The sequence below is a fragment of the Galleria mellonella genome, unplaced genomic scaffold (assembly GCF_026898425.1).
Source record: "Galleria mellonella isolate WM207_F2 unplaced genomic scaffold, CSIRO_AGI_GalMel_v1 utg87, whole genome shotgun sequence".
In the NCBI taxonomy this organism is placed as follows: Eukaryota; Metazoa; Arthropoda; class Insecta; order Lepidoptera; family Pyralidae; genus Galleria; species Galleria mellonella.
The window spans coordinates 195,394-212,185 of NW_026442166.1; the positions used below are offsets into that span (position 1 = coordinate 195,394).

Here is a 16,792-nt window from a genome sequence, read left to right on the forward strand (position 1 = left end):
ATTTTAATGATAATTTCAAGTCTAATATGTAATGTATTTAATATATTGATAATAAATAAACATATTTATTTAAATATAATGAATTAAAAATATTGAAAAATAAAATAATTATTTCATATAATACTTGATAAAAGTAATATCATAGTTCGGAACGTACACGTCAATTTCGTATTTTTTACTATTGTCAACAGTGTAGGCTAAAGACAGAACTAAACTGCTTTATTTTGAGAACTAAATAATTATATTGTATATTCTATTTAAAAAAGTTACAAACTTATTTTTGTAATTTAAAATAACTTACTTAGCTGTATTTATGGAGATAAACTTGGTTGATTGCTATAGCCATTTTACACTTCTTTATCCCTAAATTTATCATCCAAAATGACATATTTCATTATACTAGGCAGTAATTATTGTTGAAAGATATTGGACGAATTAGTTCCTTTGAAAGGTAGATAGATACTTGAAGTGTCTAAAGTTTTAATATGTGTAATAAGTGTATTGAGTCATTGCGTCTTTGAGTTGTTCTCATAGATTGAGGATCAGAATTCTTTTTCTACGATTATTTCCAACCGTCAAACAAATTGACAATGACATTGATATACGTCAGTCAAGGTCGTTATTGCAATTACTCCAATATTTATTTGTATTTTATTGTTATTAAAATAAAATTATAAGAAGAGATCAAGTAATAAAAATCTTTAAGAAATGTATACAGAAGTGGACGTTTTCGTTAGTAATTATACTTTAATTGATCCTGAAATATACCAATTATGGATTGAAGGATGCTCTTGTAAGTTTCTAATAAGTATTTATCAGAATGTTTTGATAAAAATCGCACAGATAATATTGATTGTATCTCTTTTTGGAGTGGTTCTATCTTGTTGCCAATAGGGGACTAGTTTCCATTTTCGTTCATAGACCTAAAATGTGACAGATACACTAAAGTACTTACCTACCTACAAATATGTTAGCTATAATAATAAATACCTACCACGGGATATATTGTTTTAATGGGTGAAATAAACTGATATTTTCGCTAATACTATCGGTATACTCTAGTGGAGCACTAGTGAGGGTTGATAGATGAAAGTGGACCATATAATCTATCACATTGTGATGACTTTGATAAGAAATTATCAATGATGGTTGTTGGGGGAACTAGATAGAGGATGATCTGATAGGGTATTACCAATATGACTGTTGGACTCTATTACTAATGACCCTCTCCCCTCACTGATCATATAACGCCATCATGTAGTCCTAAACTAAGAAAGCCTTTTTTTTGTTGTAAATACATGCTTGTTATACATAGAAAACAGACCAATACAAACAGACACTCTTACATGTTTATATTGTGCAGGAATTAAACCTGTGACTATCATAACATGGGCATTGGATAAAACTTTCACATTATTTATATATTCTTTATTGCACGTAATTGTAAGTTACATATAAAATAATGTATTTATAAATGTTGTGAGCAAGGGTGGACTTATCTCTGACAGAGATCTCTTCCAGTCAACCCAGTACAGTGAGAAAGCATTTCGTTAGCGGGCAGCTGAAGTGCTACAACTATTAATACATAAACAAATATACAGTTAAATAAAATATAAAAATATTAATATACAATAATAACATTACCAGAGGGAGACTTTGTACAAAAGTCAATTGCTTGGGTACGTCTGTCCCATTCATGTTTCAACCGTGAAGCAGTTGTGTTTGCATGGCTGTGTTTCGGTTTGAAGGGTGGGATATGGCGTGAATCTGCTGAGTACAGAGGAATAACACCTGAGTCCACAGGAATGGCAACGCATGGGGGGTATCATGGGCGAAACTGTATACTCTATTATGTCCATGGTACTGCTCATGTCTATAGGCGACGGTTACCACTTTACATCAGGTGGGCCGTCAGCTTGTTTGCCATTCTAAGTTGTATAAAAAAAGCACATATTTTAAATTAATAACTTAAAACAATGTGATTATAGGCAAATAGTACCTGCATACTTGATGTTTTATTGCCATTATTTGATGTTTGAAATGTGATCCATTCAATTAAAAATTTATTACTGATATTGTATAAAATAAATTATGAATAATAATTGTTTTATAAAAAATACATTAATGCCATCTCTCCAATTGTTACTTGTTGTGCCTAACAGGGTCCATAATTGCTCATTATAATAGTATTATAAAAATAGACACCTATAGCACCATTATGGAATCCAAATAAGCAAATATACAAAACTTAAAAGAAACCAGTGTAATTTGTAATTGTATTGTTGGTTTTTGTTTTTTTGCTTTTTTATTTTTTTTATTCTTTTATCTCTTTTACTATATATTATGTGTATGTTTTTTTATTGTAATTTGTGTGTTGTAAGTAATGTAAATAAATTATCTATCTATCTATTGAGTATAATGAAGAAAATTATATAAAGACATTGAAACATGAACTTTGTTTTTCAGCTAGTGAGGCGGTATCTACATTGCATCAGCGAGCCATCGCCAAGCAGACCGGCGCATCTGTTGAACTGATTGCTAGCGATGTTCTTGATCATTACAGGTAACAGTTACAAATATATTTGTATTTAATTAAATTCAATTTATTCATAACAATATTACATTGTGTCGAATATGATAAGAGTTTTACATATAAACAATGTCAGATACAAGTAATTAATTAATAATAATAACTTGTTGGAGTTTCGTCGTGTGACCACAGAGTATTTGTGTTTACACGTTTTTGTTTAACCCATTGAATACGGAGAGCGCGCCAGGGCGCTGTCCAATGTTATACGTTGTGACGGCAAGCGCCTCGAGGCGCTCTCCCCGCCCTTACCCAATGACGGCGAGCGTTCCGAGGCGCTCGGTTTCCTTTAGTTTCAAACGTGCTTTAGACCGTTCCAGTCACTTGTGGAAGCCCGTTATTTACTGGCAGTCACTCCTAACAATTAACTAAGCCATATACGTAGAAAAAGTTGTGCCGTCAGTGACGGCCGTTTATGAAAAACTAAGCCGTATACTGCATAGGGATCTCAATATGGCCGCCGTATTGAATGGGTTAAGTCTTTTTATATTATTCTTGTTATATATGTGTAATATTCCTTTTTATATGTTATTGTACTCATGCTTTCCTGGGTGGGCGTATTGGAAGACTGTAAGGCTCACTCAGTGGATGTAATAAATAAATAAATAATAACAATTTCAGTCAAAAAAAAAACAAGTAACTAAATGCAACTCATAATTAATATATCTCTAAAATTCATTTATTTTATAAATAAATTTTTCCAACAGAAAGGCATGGAGTTTGGTTTTTAATATTCTCCAATTTTGGATAGTACGTACCGACAGACAGATCTGTTGAAGAGCATTGCATATTCATTTCCGAAAGTGAACAATGGCTGGCTGAATTGATGATGATGAAGCTGTCTATTAGCATACATAGTTTATATTTTCTTTTCTCTATTAAATTTATACTATTAAATTGTAAGATGTCCAAAAATATAAATTTTATTTATTTTGTTTTAGTCGATATTTTTTTATTATAATTATTTCAGTATTTAATGAACATAGGCTTTCCCCATAAGGGGATGTTGTCAGTAGTTACCATGCTTGTTAGGTGTTTTTGTAACAACTGTTAGGCTTTTAGAGTAATTTTAAGAGGGATGTTGCTGCCTATCCTTCAACCATAAGCTCCCTTTGTCGCCTCTTACAACATCCACGAGAAAGGAATGGGTGGTTTATTCTATGCCGGGACCACACGGTGAGATTAATATTTCCATATAATTAATTTTCTTTACTTAATTTACAACCTATTATTTTCACAATGCTGGTAATGGAAATGGAATGCAAATATTTCACAATTTACACAATTCATCTATTGTCCACTTTCAATATCACAAAAATTAAAAAGGTTTCTTTATACAACTGTATAATTTTCGTTCTCCTATGAAATTGTGATGGTAAAATCCTACCGTATCATGCTTTGCTATGGTGAATTATACATGTGCATAAATTCGTAATTATTTGATTAAATAAGTAAATTTTATATGTTTCAGAACATTTGCTCTCCTGGAGAGGCTCCTTACAGTGCCATCAAAGCTATCGGAACAGATGATCTTCCAAATTGATGAAGCTACCAAACATATGCTGATTGAGAAGTAAGATTACATACATACATACATATCTGGCACGCCTGTCTCCCATTAGGGTAGGCAGAAACAATGGAACGCCAAATGCTTCGATTCAAACAACAATTATATAATAAAAATAAAAACAATTATATATATATAAAAAAAAACATTATAGAACACAATAAGAAATAAAATAAAAATAATACAATTGTCATTAATTAATGTATTGGCGGAAATGTCTTTGTCGATAGAATTTGCACTGGTCTAAGGGACAGCTCGATTTTACCAATAATGTGTCAAATCATGTAATTCACAGGCAATTTTATAAATTTATGATTTCTGTATCCATTGGACAGATATTACGAGTTAGATGACGCAGTCATTAGGGAGTTACTGGGCCGGAAGCTGTCGTCCAGGCACAGGAAAGACTTGGATGAGGTATGTAATGAGAAGGTAATCTATGTAATAAGATAAACCTAGATAAGGTTTAGGAGCTAATGAAGCTTTCCTAGGTGTAAGTTATACTTTATTCTATTTTGTCTCTATGTAATATCTCTAGGTTTATTTTGCAGTGAAATTTCTGTAATGTAACTGAAGGTTTTAGGTCAAGGGTGGGATAAACCTGTCCTCCATCAAATACAATACAGCTACATGACTGAAATACGATTGAGACAATTCCACGAACGCTCAGGTTATGGAATGAACCCTGTCGAGGTTTTTCTTATTTTTTTTTTTTTTTACAACACAGGGGGCAAACGAGCATGCGGCTCACCTGATGGTAAGTGACTACCGCCGCCCATGATCACCCACAACACCAGCGGCATTGCAGGTGTGCTGCCGGCCTTTTAAAAAGGAATATACTCTTTTCTTGAAGGTTATGTTGTCGTATCGGTTCGGAAATACTGCTGCTGGAAGTTGATTCCAAAGAATGGTTGTGCGTGGAAGAAAGTGCCTTGAAAAACGCACGGTGGAAGACCGCCACTCGTCCAGATGATTGGGATGAAACTTTAGTTTGTGGCGGGTTGTACGGTGGTGAAAATCAGCAGCAGGTATCAATTCGAACAATTCCTCAGAACACTCCCCATGATAAATTCGGTAGAAGATGCACAGAGACGCAACATCTCTGCGCAATTTCAATGGGTCAAGTCGGACAGTAAGGCGTTGACTATCGATAATTCGAGCCGCCCGACTTTGAATGCGGTCTAACGGAAGGAGTTGGTACTGTGGCGCTCCTGCCCACAGGTGAGAACAGTATTCCATATGCGGCCTGACTTGGGCTTTATATAATTTCAGGCGGTGTTCTGGCATGAAATATCGTCTCACCCTATTGAGCACTCCTAACTTTTTGGAAGCTATCTTAGCCTTCTCCTCCAGATGACCGCAAAACTGGACGTCGCAAGATATATCAACGCCCAGAATTCCTAGACTTGACTTTTTATCAAGGGAAGTGCCCTGAAAGTGAGGAGATACGACAAACGGCGTCTTTTTTGCGGTAAACGCGCAGACTTGTGTCTTTTTGGGGTTAAATTGGACAAGATTTTGTTCACCCCAGATCGAAACTTGATGGAGTGAAGTTTCGATTTCAGACACAAGTCTATTCCGGCACTCATCGGTATGTGCCCGCGAGATCTTTGCATGACCGGTATATAATGTATCTCCTGTACTGTCGTCCGCATAGCAATGAATATTACTTATCTGTAACATATCATTGATATGCAGAAGAAACAGAGTCGGAGATAGTACACAGCCTTGCGGGACACCAGCATTCAAAGGTTTTAAATCAGAGCATGCACCGTCGACTACGACCTTAATGCTACGTTCCTTGAGAAAACTGGCGACCCAAATGCACAGTCTCGCAGGCAACCCAAATGAAGGTAGCTTTGAAAGCAGCGCTCTATGCCACACCCGATCAAAGGCCTTCGCAATATCCAGACTAACTGCTAAGGCCTCTCCCTTACTCTCGATTGCCACTGCCCATCGGTGTGTTAAGTAAGCTAAAAGATCACCGGCCGAACGTCCCTGTCGAAAGCCATACTGGCGATCACAGATCAGCCGGTGCTCTTCTAGGTACCGGAGCAGTTGACGGTTAATGATGGATTCCATAACCTTCAAGAATAAGGAAGTGATAGCTATGGGCCTATAGTTAGCTGGATCTGAGCGATCTCCCTTTTTAGGGATCGGATGCACCAGAGCAGTCTTCCAAAACTTTGGGACTATGCCCGATGAGTAGCTAAGCCGAAAAAGACGCGTAAGAACCGGAGCCAACTCTGGTGCGCACGTCCTAAGCACAATTGGAGGAATACCATCAGGCCCACTCGACTTATGGATTTCGAGGGAGAAAAGTGCTCTACGCACTGAGCTATGCGTGAATTTAATGTCAGGCATAGAGCTCCTACAACACGTGATGGTCGGTGGTGGTTTCTCCCCGTCATCCAATGTCGAGTTTGACGCAAAGATGGATCCAAGAAGATCGGCCTTTTCTTTAGCGTTCTGGGCCAACGAGTCATCCTCCCTGCGCAAAGGTGGAAAAGATGACTTACAGAAATTCCCTTGTGCAGCTTTGGCAAGAGACCAGAAAGCTCGAGTCCCAGAGGGCAAACTAGCCAGTCTCTTGCCAATTCTACTAATATGCTCTGACTTCGCTGTGGCTATAACTCTTTTGAAAGACCTAGAGGCAGAGTTATACTTCTTTTTAAGAGCACTGGTGTTAGGATCTCGCGACGCCACACCTTTAGCCCAGGTTAGGAAGCACTCCTGTTTCAGACGAGATGCTGTTCTACAGGAGGCTCCATACCAGGGCTGGGATTTCCCGCCGACGGGCACCACAGAGTTAGGAATAAATAATTCCATTCCCTGAAGCACCACATCAGCAATGGAATCGGCAATGGCGTCGGGATCATCCAGTGTAAAGCAAACCTGCCTCCATGGGTAAGATGCGAAAAAAATCCGCATCTCATCCCAATCTGCCGACCTGTAGTGCCAAATGCGACGTCTACCCGTAGAACGAGGTGGAGTCGGACTCGTAAGAGGCACTTCGCTCCGCACCAAACAGTGATCCGACGATCCAAGCGGGGCTTCGACGGAGATCACATAGTTGTCTGGGTGGGTGGTCAGCAGAAGGTCCAGCAGTGAAGGTGAATGGTCCAACACATCAGGGATTCGCGTAGGCGAGGAAACAAGCTGTGTCAGACCATAAGCCAAAGCAAAGTCATGAACAGATCTTCCCGCATAGTCGGTTGTACGCGAACCAAGCCATCTTAGAGGCTACTTAAAGATAAAAAGGTTTCCTTAGGGTCGGCAACGCGCGAGTAATACCTCTGGTGTTACAGGCATTTAAAGGTAATCGTTTACGGTCAGGTGGGCCGTATGCTTGTTTGCCATCTCAGTGGTATAAAAAAAATATATAAAGAAAAATACATAAAAGAAGTGTCATATTTTTTTTATTATTTTTTTTTAACGTGCGAGCCACAATAACATAAAATGGCCATAACTTATTGCTTTGCCTTTAAGAGCAAAATACTGATTTTCTCTTGTGGCCAAAAGCCAGTTGCGAACATCTCTGACAAAAAAAGAAAAAGAAAAATTGTGTGTGTTCTTTATCATTATGACTCTGTAATATTTTAATTTAAATAAATAAATAATAGATATTTCAGATATTTCAGTACAATTAAATGAGGGATAGTTAGAGGCAGAGAGATAGTTGACTGAGCCAGTGTGTCGGCCAGGTGTCTGAGCGGTCTGGGGCGCCGCTGCGCTGCTGCCGGCGGCAGTTCGACAACGTGCGCCGCGTGTTCAAGGCGGTCGAGGAGATGCCCGGCAACGTGGTCGCCAACATACGCACCACCTTCCTGCTCTCCGAGCCGCTGGCCAAGTATTTATTTATTTATTTAGGGAACACCAACAGCATATTGCATTATAACATATAGGTATAACAAACATTAAATACAATACAATATTAATGCACACGCCTATTATAGGTATTCACAGTATTTACTTTAACATAGTTATACAGTGCGAGAAAATGAAGTAAATAACAAAAATAAACATGTAACCTGAGTTGTGAGCAATATCAGAAAATACGATTATGAGTGAATTGAATTAAAAAGTATTTTTTTTTATCTATTTATTTATTCATTAAAAATAATTACAACATTATGACAGCTAAAGCCAAATCAATGTTATAAACCTAGTGTGCTAACATGCATAATTATAATAAATGTATTTAACCCGACTCTGGATATTTGTGAGCCGCTTCTAATATCTTTGGCAGGCTACTACTAAATATATCAACGATTTACCACAGGGAGACTTTGTACAAAAGTCGGTTGCTTGGGTACCTCTGTCCCATTCGTGTTTCAACCGTGAAGCAGTTGTGTTTGCATGGCTGTGTTTCGGTTTGAAGGGTGGGATATGGCGTGAATTTACTGGGTACAGAGGAATAACACCTGAGTCCTCAGGAATGGCAACACATGGGGGTATCATGGACGAAGCAGTATACTCTGTTATGTGCATGGTACTGCTCATGTGTATAGACGACAGTTACTACTTTCCATCAGGTGGGCCGTCAGCTTGTTTGCCATTCTAAGTTGTATTATATATATAATAAATATTCATTCCTAATTTCAATGATTCATTAATTTATTTATAATATATAAGATTGGCTGCAGCTAGAAATGTGTTGGTCACAGAAAATATGGCGCGGTGGTGTTTATAGCGTGCATGCGCTTCGAGACGACTAAGCGGAAACTGCAGTATTTGTCCTTCAACGACTTCTACCATTGTGCTCAGGTGAGCTCTGATAACTACATGAACCTTCAACGTAGCACGTGGCACCACACAGCGCCATCTGTATACAGTCTGAAATGTAAATAGCATTCAATTGGGGGGAAGGGATGGTTAGTAATGGGGTCTTACAGCCCCACTGTTAACAATATACCCCATCAGGTCGACCTCCACGTGCTTCCCCCTAGAAACTACCGTGGTTTATTCCTGTAGAATTCGTCGTGATGAGCTAACTGGCCTGCTCTCATCCTCACCTGTCATCTATCACTGGTGCCCCGACAGCGTATACAAATAGCGCAGGCGGGGTTACCATTTCATTATCATCCATAAACAAAATAGCATCCGTTTATGGGAGTGTTTTATCCATAGACGTATTTAATGGGGGGAGTGCTCACCTCATAATGCGAGTGAAAGTTTCAGCTATGTGTTAATACACATCTGAGGGGGAAAGGGATTGTTAGTAATGGAGACTGAGAATCCCATTGCTAGCAATATACCCAACCAGGTCGACCTCCTCGCGGTTCTCCCTGGAAACTATCATGGTTAATTCCTGATGAATTCGTCATGATGGGCTAACCGGTCTGTTTTCATCCTCATCTATCACCCTTCACTGGTGCTCCGCCAGCGTATCCCGTTAGCGCATGCGGGGTTACCATACCATTTTCAGCCATAAAAAAAACACACATCTGAAAGTACCAATGTGTTTATTAAGGGCCCAGCCCCACTTCCTTTTCCTTCCCTAGAAAACACAAAAGTATATAAATAATAAGTAGGGATTTACATTCTTACATGTATCACATCTCTATATTTTAGAAATAATAGAATTTCATCGTGCCTCCGATCAAATTGTTTATAATTACTCCTCTCCATTCAAAGGTTGCCTGGAAGAGATCGCTCTTAGCGATAAGGCCGCCCATTGTTTTCTCATTGTGATTATTTCTTGTAATTATTTATATTTATAAGTTTACTATTGTAATTTTTTGGAGGAAACTATAAAGAGTATCTATCTATCTATCAGTTATTAACAGCTGGTGGCTGTATAACTATTATGTGTGTGTGGCAGGCGATAATGGTGAGCTGGACGTACAGCTGCACGGGCCCCGAGTACTACGACACGGAGATGGACCGCGAGTTCCTGCTGGAGCTGCGCGAGCTCAGGATCCTGCTCGACAAGGAGAAGGAGCACAAACAGTACGCTGCACCCGGCTACCGCCGCCATGACTCGACTAACATTTGTTTACTTACTAGCTCTTACCCGCAATTTGGTCCATGTGACCGGATTATGTTAATAATCCGGGATAAAAGTGGCTTTTTCAAAAATTTTAGATAAAAAAGGCAATATACTAATAGGTCTCAGATTTTTAAATTCCTACGGATGTTTATATCACATTTTATAACGATTGGTTAACCCTTCTTTGCATGATTTTTTTTATTGGTGAACTAAATCAAGGTGATATAATTCATGTTCAGAATTGAAGGAAAAATGGTTAAAGAAATAAATTTGACTATTATGTTTTTTTTTTTTTTTTCTGCGATGGACATTAAACTAACTGGCCTGTTTTCATTCTCATCTATCACCCTTCACTGGTGCTCCGCCAGCGTATCCCGTTAGCGCAGGCGGGGTTACCATACCATTTTCGCCCATCAAAAAAAAACCTTTTTGAATCATTCAATATACTGATGAAAACCGCATTATAAAATAGTACTTGCGTAGTTTAAAAGATCTAAGCATACAGACAGCGGGAAGCGACTTTGTTTTATACTATCTAGACTAGAGATATAGAATAGATACGTTTTTAAACGAAAACTCGCTCGGTCCTAGCAGTGGACGCGCTATTTAATTACATGACAGAAAAAAATATCTGTAAAAAAACAATGTTCTCGCAAATAAAGAAATCTAATCTAATTATATTTAGTTAGGAACTTGCCATTGTTTGATTTATTATTTTAAAAGTGCTTTTTTTTTTCAATGGATGATAAATGAAGTGATAACCAACGAGGGAACGATCACCAGTGAGGGATGATAGGTGAATAATGAAAAAGCAGGTCAGTCAGCCCATGCCAATGCCCATGCCCAGCCCAATACACCTGGAACTCAGCACGATGGTTTCCAGGGGGAACCGCGTGGAGGTCGACCTGACAGGGTATATTGCTAGCAATGGGACTGGTAGCCCGCATTACTAACCATCCCTTCCCCCATTTTATTAGTGCTAGAGATAAGTAATAAATGGTATTACTTTACTTTTCAGTTTAATCTGCATGAGACTAAAGCCGAAATTATTGGAGAAGTCGTATCAAGAGTTGGAATTGAACTTTAGGTAAGGTGAATAGCTCTATATGTTTTAACATCGTTGATCAAGGTCAAGCGGTGTAGTATGAGGTCCCAAGATCGAATCCCAGGCGTAAACCTTTCAATATTCATATAAATTATAAATTATCGGATCTGTTACATAATTAGTTATGTTTTATATATTTATTAATTTAATATGTACTATGTATAGTTATTTAGAGAGACTACTACTACTACCAGAGGGAGACTTTGTACAAAAGTCGATTGCTTGGGTACCTCTCTGTCCTATTCGTGTTTTAACCGTGAAGCAGTTGTGTTGGGGGATATCATGTGCGAAACAGTATACTCTGTTATGTCCATGGTACTGCTCATGTGTATAGGCGACGGTTACCACTTTCCATCAGGTGGGCCGTCAGCTTGTTTGCCATTCTAAGTTGTTATCTTTGAAAATATTTATTTTACATTTTTTTTTAATGTATGCACTGCCATTTACTCTCTCTGTGGGACAGAGGCACCAAGTAGATGACTTATACAAATTCTTATATGTACTAGTTCATAACTTGTTAATTGTTTTCCAGGCTGTACACTCGAGCGCTGGTGGGGCTCGCTTGCAACCTGCACAGGGGACGCGAGCTGAGGTCACTCTTCATTGATTTGCTGGAAAGGTGAAGTATTTATTATTGCACACATTGCATCTCTATTGCATCATTTGTCAAATCTATCATGGGGAGTGTTCTGAGGAATTGTTCGGATCGATGGATTATGAGGAATTGTTCGACCTGCTGCTGATTTTCACCATCCGCCACAAATTGAAGTTCTATCCCAACCATCTAGATGAGTTGTGTACATTTTTGAACCACGTTTTAAACTCAGTTCACCAGAGGGAGACTTTGTACAAAAGTTGATTGCTTGACTACCTCTGTCCCATTCGTGTTTCAACCGTGAAGCAGTTGTTTCCATGGCTGTGTTTCGATTTGAAGGGTGGGATATGACGTGAATTTACAGGGTACAGAGAAATAACACCCGAGTCCTCAGGAATGGCAACGCATGGGGGGTATCATGGGCGAAACAGTATACTCTGTTATGTCCATGGTACTGCTCATGTGTATAGGCGACGGTTATCACTTTCCATCAGGTGAGCCGTCCGCTTGTTTGCCATTTGTTGTATAAAAAAAATTCCAGCAGCATTATTTCCGAACAGATACGACATAGTCACTTTTTTATTGTCTCCTATGGAGATCATTATAATGACATAGTAACTTTCAATAAAAGAGAATATTTAATATTAATTTTTAAAAGGCTGACTGCTTATCTACTATTTCTCTGAAGACTTCGCCATAGGGGGGGGGGGGGTTTGCTAGCAGTTGCCATGCTTGGCTGGCGGGTTGGCAAATGCAGTTTTTTTTGATGGGTCAAAATGGTATGGTAACCCCGCCTGTGCTAACGGGATACGCTGGCGGAGCACCAGTGAAGGGTGATAGATGAGAATGAAAACAGGCCAGTTAGCCCACCATGATGAATTCATCAGGAATTAATCATGATAGTTTCCAGGGGGAACCGCGAGGAGGTCGACCCGGTTGGGTATATTGCTAGCAATGGGATTCTCAGTCTCCATTACTAACAATAGGATTCTCAGTCTATTACTAACAATTCCTTTCCCCCCAGCAACTGCAGTTAAGTTTATGTGATTTGTTCTAAGAGGGATGCTGCTGCCTATCCCTCGATCATTAAGTTCCTCAGTGAAAAGGAAGGGGTGGCCTGTACTATGCCGGGACCACACGGCAATCTACCACTGCTGGAAATAAATGCTTCCCACATTACATTATTCATTATTTGCCTTACATTAGTTATATAACAGTAAACAGATGTTTATTAGCCTATATACTTGTGTTTGATATGGGCAAATTAATTTTCCAGATGCATCGAACCCCTCAGATTGGGCGGCTGGCCCAAAACTGATTTGGCTCAGTTTTTGTGCGCGTACGAGCAGTGCGCGTTGCAAATGGATGTGTTGAGGTGAGGGATATGTCATCGTTATATTAACAAAATTGGGAAAACATCCCATAAATATAAAATAAAAGTGGCAACATTTATAAATTTTGGAAGTAAGATTGTAAAAATTAAAACAAAATGTGTGACACTACGATTGAAGAAATGATGGGTAAGATTGCATTTTCATTAAAAAAAGCCAACCTACTTGCAAGTAAATTCGATTTTTCCTGACTACTCCGCAAGTGGTCGGGCGTGAAGATAAATACATATGCAAAAAAAATTAAGGAATACATCGTTTAACATGAAATCAATAATCAGTAATCAAACCAAAAACAAAAATTTACAATGCATCCAATGTAGGTACCTAATTATCACGTCATTGTAAATAACTTAATAACTACATAATATTTGTACAAAAGAGAGGGAGACTGTACGAAAGTCGACTGCTTGGGTTTATTTGTCCCACCCGTGCTTATGTTGTAAAACAGCTGTTCATGGCTGTGTTTCAATATAAAAGGTGGGATATGGCATTGAAATTACGTAACGCAAGAGGATTACCACAAGCATCACGGTACATTCCTTGATGTCTATGTCCCATAGTCGACGGTTACCACTTTCCATCAGGTAGGCTTTTTTTTAATGGATGATAATGGAATGGTAACTCCACCCGCGCTATCGGTATACACCAGTGGAGCACCAGTGAAGGCTGATAGGTGAGGATAAAGCAAGTCAGTTAGCTCATCGTGAGAAATTCAACAAGAATTGTTCATGATAGTTTCCAGGGGGAACTACGTGGAGGAACTACGTCGACCTAATAGGAGGGCATATTGTTAGTAATGGGGCTTTTTTTATACAACTTAGAATGGCAAACAAGCTGACGGTCCACCTGATGGAAAGTAGTAACCGTCGCCTATAGACATGAGCAGTACCATGGACATAACAGAGTATACTATTTCGCCCATGGTACCCTCCATGCGTTGCCATTCCTGAGGACTCAGGTGTTATTCCTCTGTACCCAGTAAATTCACGCCATATCCCACCCTTCAAACCGAAACGCAGCCATGCAAACACAATTGCTTCAGGGTAGAAATACGAATGGGGCAGAGGTACCCAAGCAATCGACTTTTGTACAAAGTCTCCCTCTGGTGTCAGCTTGTTTGCCATTCTAAGTATTTTTTTTTTTTCAGAGAGGCGGACCTGAAGAGTGTTTGGGAGCGGTATATGAGGGTCATAGCTCAGTGTTTAATAACTATGTACCACGTGTGAACATGATTGTTTTTATTTGTAAATATTTCGAAAATTAGTTTATTTGGTCCCTTTAGAGAATTTACATCGAGTCAGAATACAAACGTCAGCTTAGGCGGCGTAATCTGACGATTACTGTTTTTGAAGTCGGTGAATTAACTTCAAAAGTGTTCAGTGAGAATTTTTGAGTGAATAATAATGAGACAGCTGCTTAGTAGCGGATCAGCACTGATCTGTTTTAACCCTTAAAAGCCTGATTTTTTTTTTATCAAATTAAAAAATATATAAGTGTACCCTTTACTGTGTTTGCTTATGGGGAAAAATAGTAAAAAAAACTCAAAACGATATTTTTGTATATTTACTAGCTGACCCCGTAAACGTTGTTTTACCACTTATTGCAAAATATAAAAATCGCGATTAAAAGACAGGGGTTGATCGTAAAACGATGAAAATTTAAAGTTGTATGTATTTTTCAATGCTAAATTATAATAAAATAAAAATGGAAAAATTTGTTAAAAAAATAAAAAAAATTAAAAAAAAATTTGGGGTGGGTCACCCTTATCATTGAGGGGTATGAAAAATAGATGTTGGCCGATTCTCAGACCTACCCGATATGCACACAAAATTTCATAAAAATCGGTAAAGCCGTTTCGGAGGAGTTTGGTAACAAACACTGTGACACGAGAATTTTATATATTAGATTTTGAAAAAAACATTTGGTGGTAACATGTAAACAGTCAAATATTAAAAAAAAATCGATTGTAGGCGCCCAATGCGATTTATAACCACGGTATCAAATTTGAAACTTCAGGTATTTAAGGGTTAAGTTTGGAGGTATTGAATGACTCATTGCAATAGTGGGTATTTGCATTGCTCCGGTAGACAAGTGACAAACGAGTCCATCTATAGAATTGTTATCGCTGGCATTCCCATGAGACAGAACGAGATGGCGATATCTGGTGACTTGTTCTTTTTCATGCGAGCGCAGTATAGTATAGTGCCCGTAACACCGTCCTTGTCAAGGCGACGCTGTTCACTTACCATCAGGTGGGCAGCTACCTCGTTGAGTAGTATGCAGTATTTGTAGTGTTTATAAAAAAATGCTTTAATTTGTTTTGTATTATTATTATTATTATAAAGATATCGTGAACATATTATTGATTTTTTATTTTTTCAAATTATGTTTCTATGTGAGTGACTTGTCGAATAAAATTATGTTTAATCATCTAATATTTTTATGGTATCTGAAATATGTTAAACATATATTCGAAAATATTTCAAAATACGCAACCGAGAATTCTAATATGTTCATAATATCATGTACAGTGCTCGCCACGGATCTTTATGTTTGTGAAGTTAGCTGCGGAATGAGTATGCGCATTCGTACAGACGCGAACAAAAATGCCATTGATTTTTTATTTATTGAATTATGTATCTACTGTGAAATTTTTGTAAGAAATTAAAGAAGTATTTTTTTTTTATTATGATGTAACACGAGAATAATAACATATGAACTAACCTAATATTACAAAAGTTAACACAAAAGTTCAAGAAGAAATATTAATCTACAAAAAAAGACACTTATAATGATAAACCACTAAATAACTTCTGGACGCGACTGTATTTTTAATAGAATGACAAGATTTTGTATCGTTATTGATTTGTTGCTAACTTCACAAAAACAATATCTCGTGGCGGGCACTGTATTCGTTTTTTTTAAATAGCTATTGTGTGAAAATATGAGGACAGGTTTTCTATCATCTAATATTGTCACCCATCACCCTGTTCATATGGTGGGGCTATCCATAAATTACGTCAAATGTTTTAAGGGTTCAACCATAGATTTAGTAGGTACCTGCGATGTCAAATAACATCGTTTTACTGCCAACTGAAGGACTTATGAAAGACAATTACCAATTTTATCAGTTCATGGACATAAAAAAAATATATGAAACACATAACGTAATTTATGAATTGTCCCTATTTATTTCTTTTGTAAAAAATGTTTTTCCTAAATAAATTGTCTGTACTAAATAGTTTTTATTATTTATAATCCTATATTTAAAATGGATGCTGTGTGGTCTCGGCATTAAATAGCCCACCCCGGGGGGGAAAGGGATTGTTAGCAATGGAGTTTGACAGCTCCATTGCTAGCAATATGATAGCCTGATAGGGCATCAGGTCGACCTCCACGTGGTTCCCCCTGGAAACCATCGTGAACAATTCTTGTTGAATTCGTCACGATGGGCTAATTGACCTGCTTCATCCTCACCTATCATGCTTCACTGGTGCCCCGCCGGTGTATACCGATGGCGCGGGTGGGGTTACTATTTCGTTATCACCCATAAAA

At 38.1% G+C, this 16,792-nt stretch overlaps 1 protein-coding gene across 1 annotated transcript; it reads left to right on the top strand.

The window, feature by feature from the left end:
* The first annotated feature begins 600 nt into the window (after positions 1-600).
* On the top strand, positions 601-16,476 carry LOC113519542 (acidic fibroblast growth factor intracellular-binding protein). Its single transcript, XM_052902154.1, has 11 exons — positions 601-793; positions 2,467-2,563; positions 4,059-4,160; positions 4,490-4,571; positions 7,859-8,004; positions 8,822-8,921; positions 9,979-10,106; positions 11,165-11,233; positions 11,784-11,870; positions 13,123-13,221; positions 14,385-16,476. The coding sequence occupies exons 1-11, from the start codon at positions 709-711 to the stop codon at positions 14,461-14,463; spliced, it is 1,074 nt and encodes a 357-aa protein (XP_052758114.1). The 5' UTR covers positions 601-708; the 3' UTR covers positions 14,464-16,476.
* Positions 16,477-16,792: the final 316 nt, after the last annotated feature.

Excerpts from the sequence above, each read along its gene's own strand:
- LOC113519542 (XM_052902154.1), top strand. The coding sequence starts at position 709 with ATGTATACAGAAGTGGACGTTTTCGTTAGTAATTATACTTTAATTGAT. Across the intron at positions 10,107-11,164 it reads AAGGAGAAGGAGCACAAACA|TTTAATCTGCATGAGACTAA; the intron begins GTACGCTGCACC and ends TTTACTTTTCAG. Across the intron at positions 11,234-11,783 it reads GAGTTGGAATTGAACTTTAG|GCTGTACACTCGAGCGCTGG; the intron begins GTAAGGTGAATA and ends ATTGTTTTCCAG.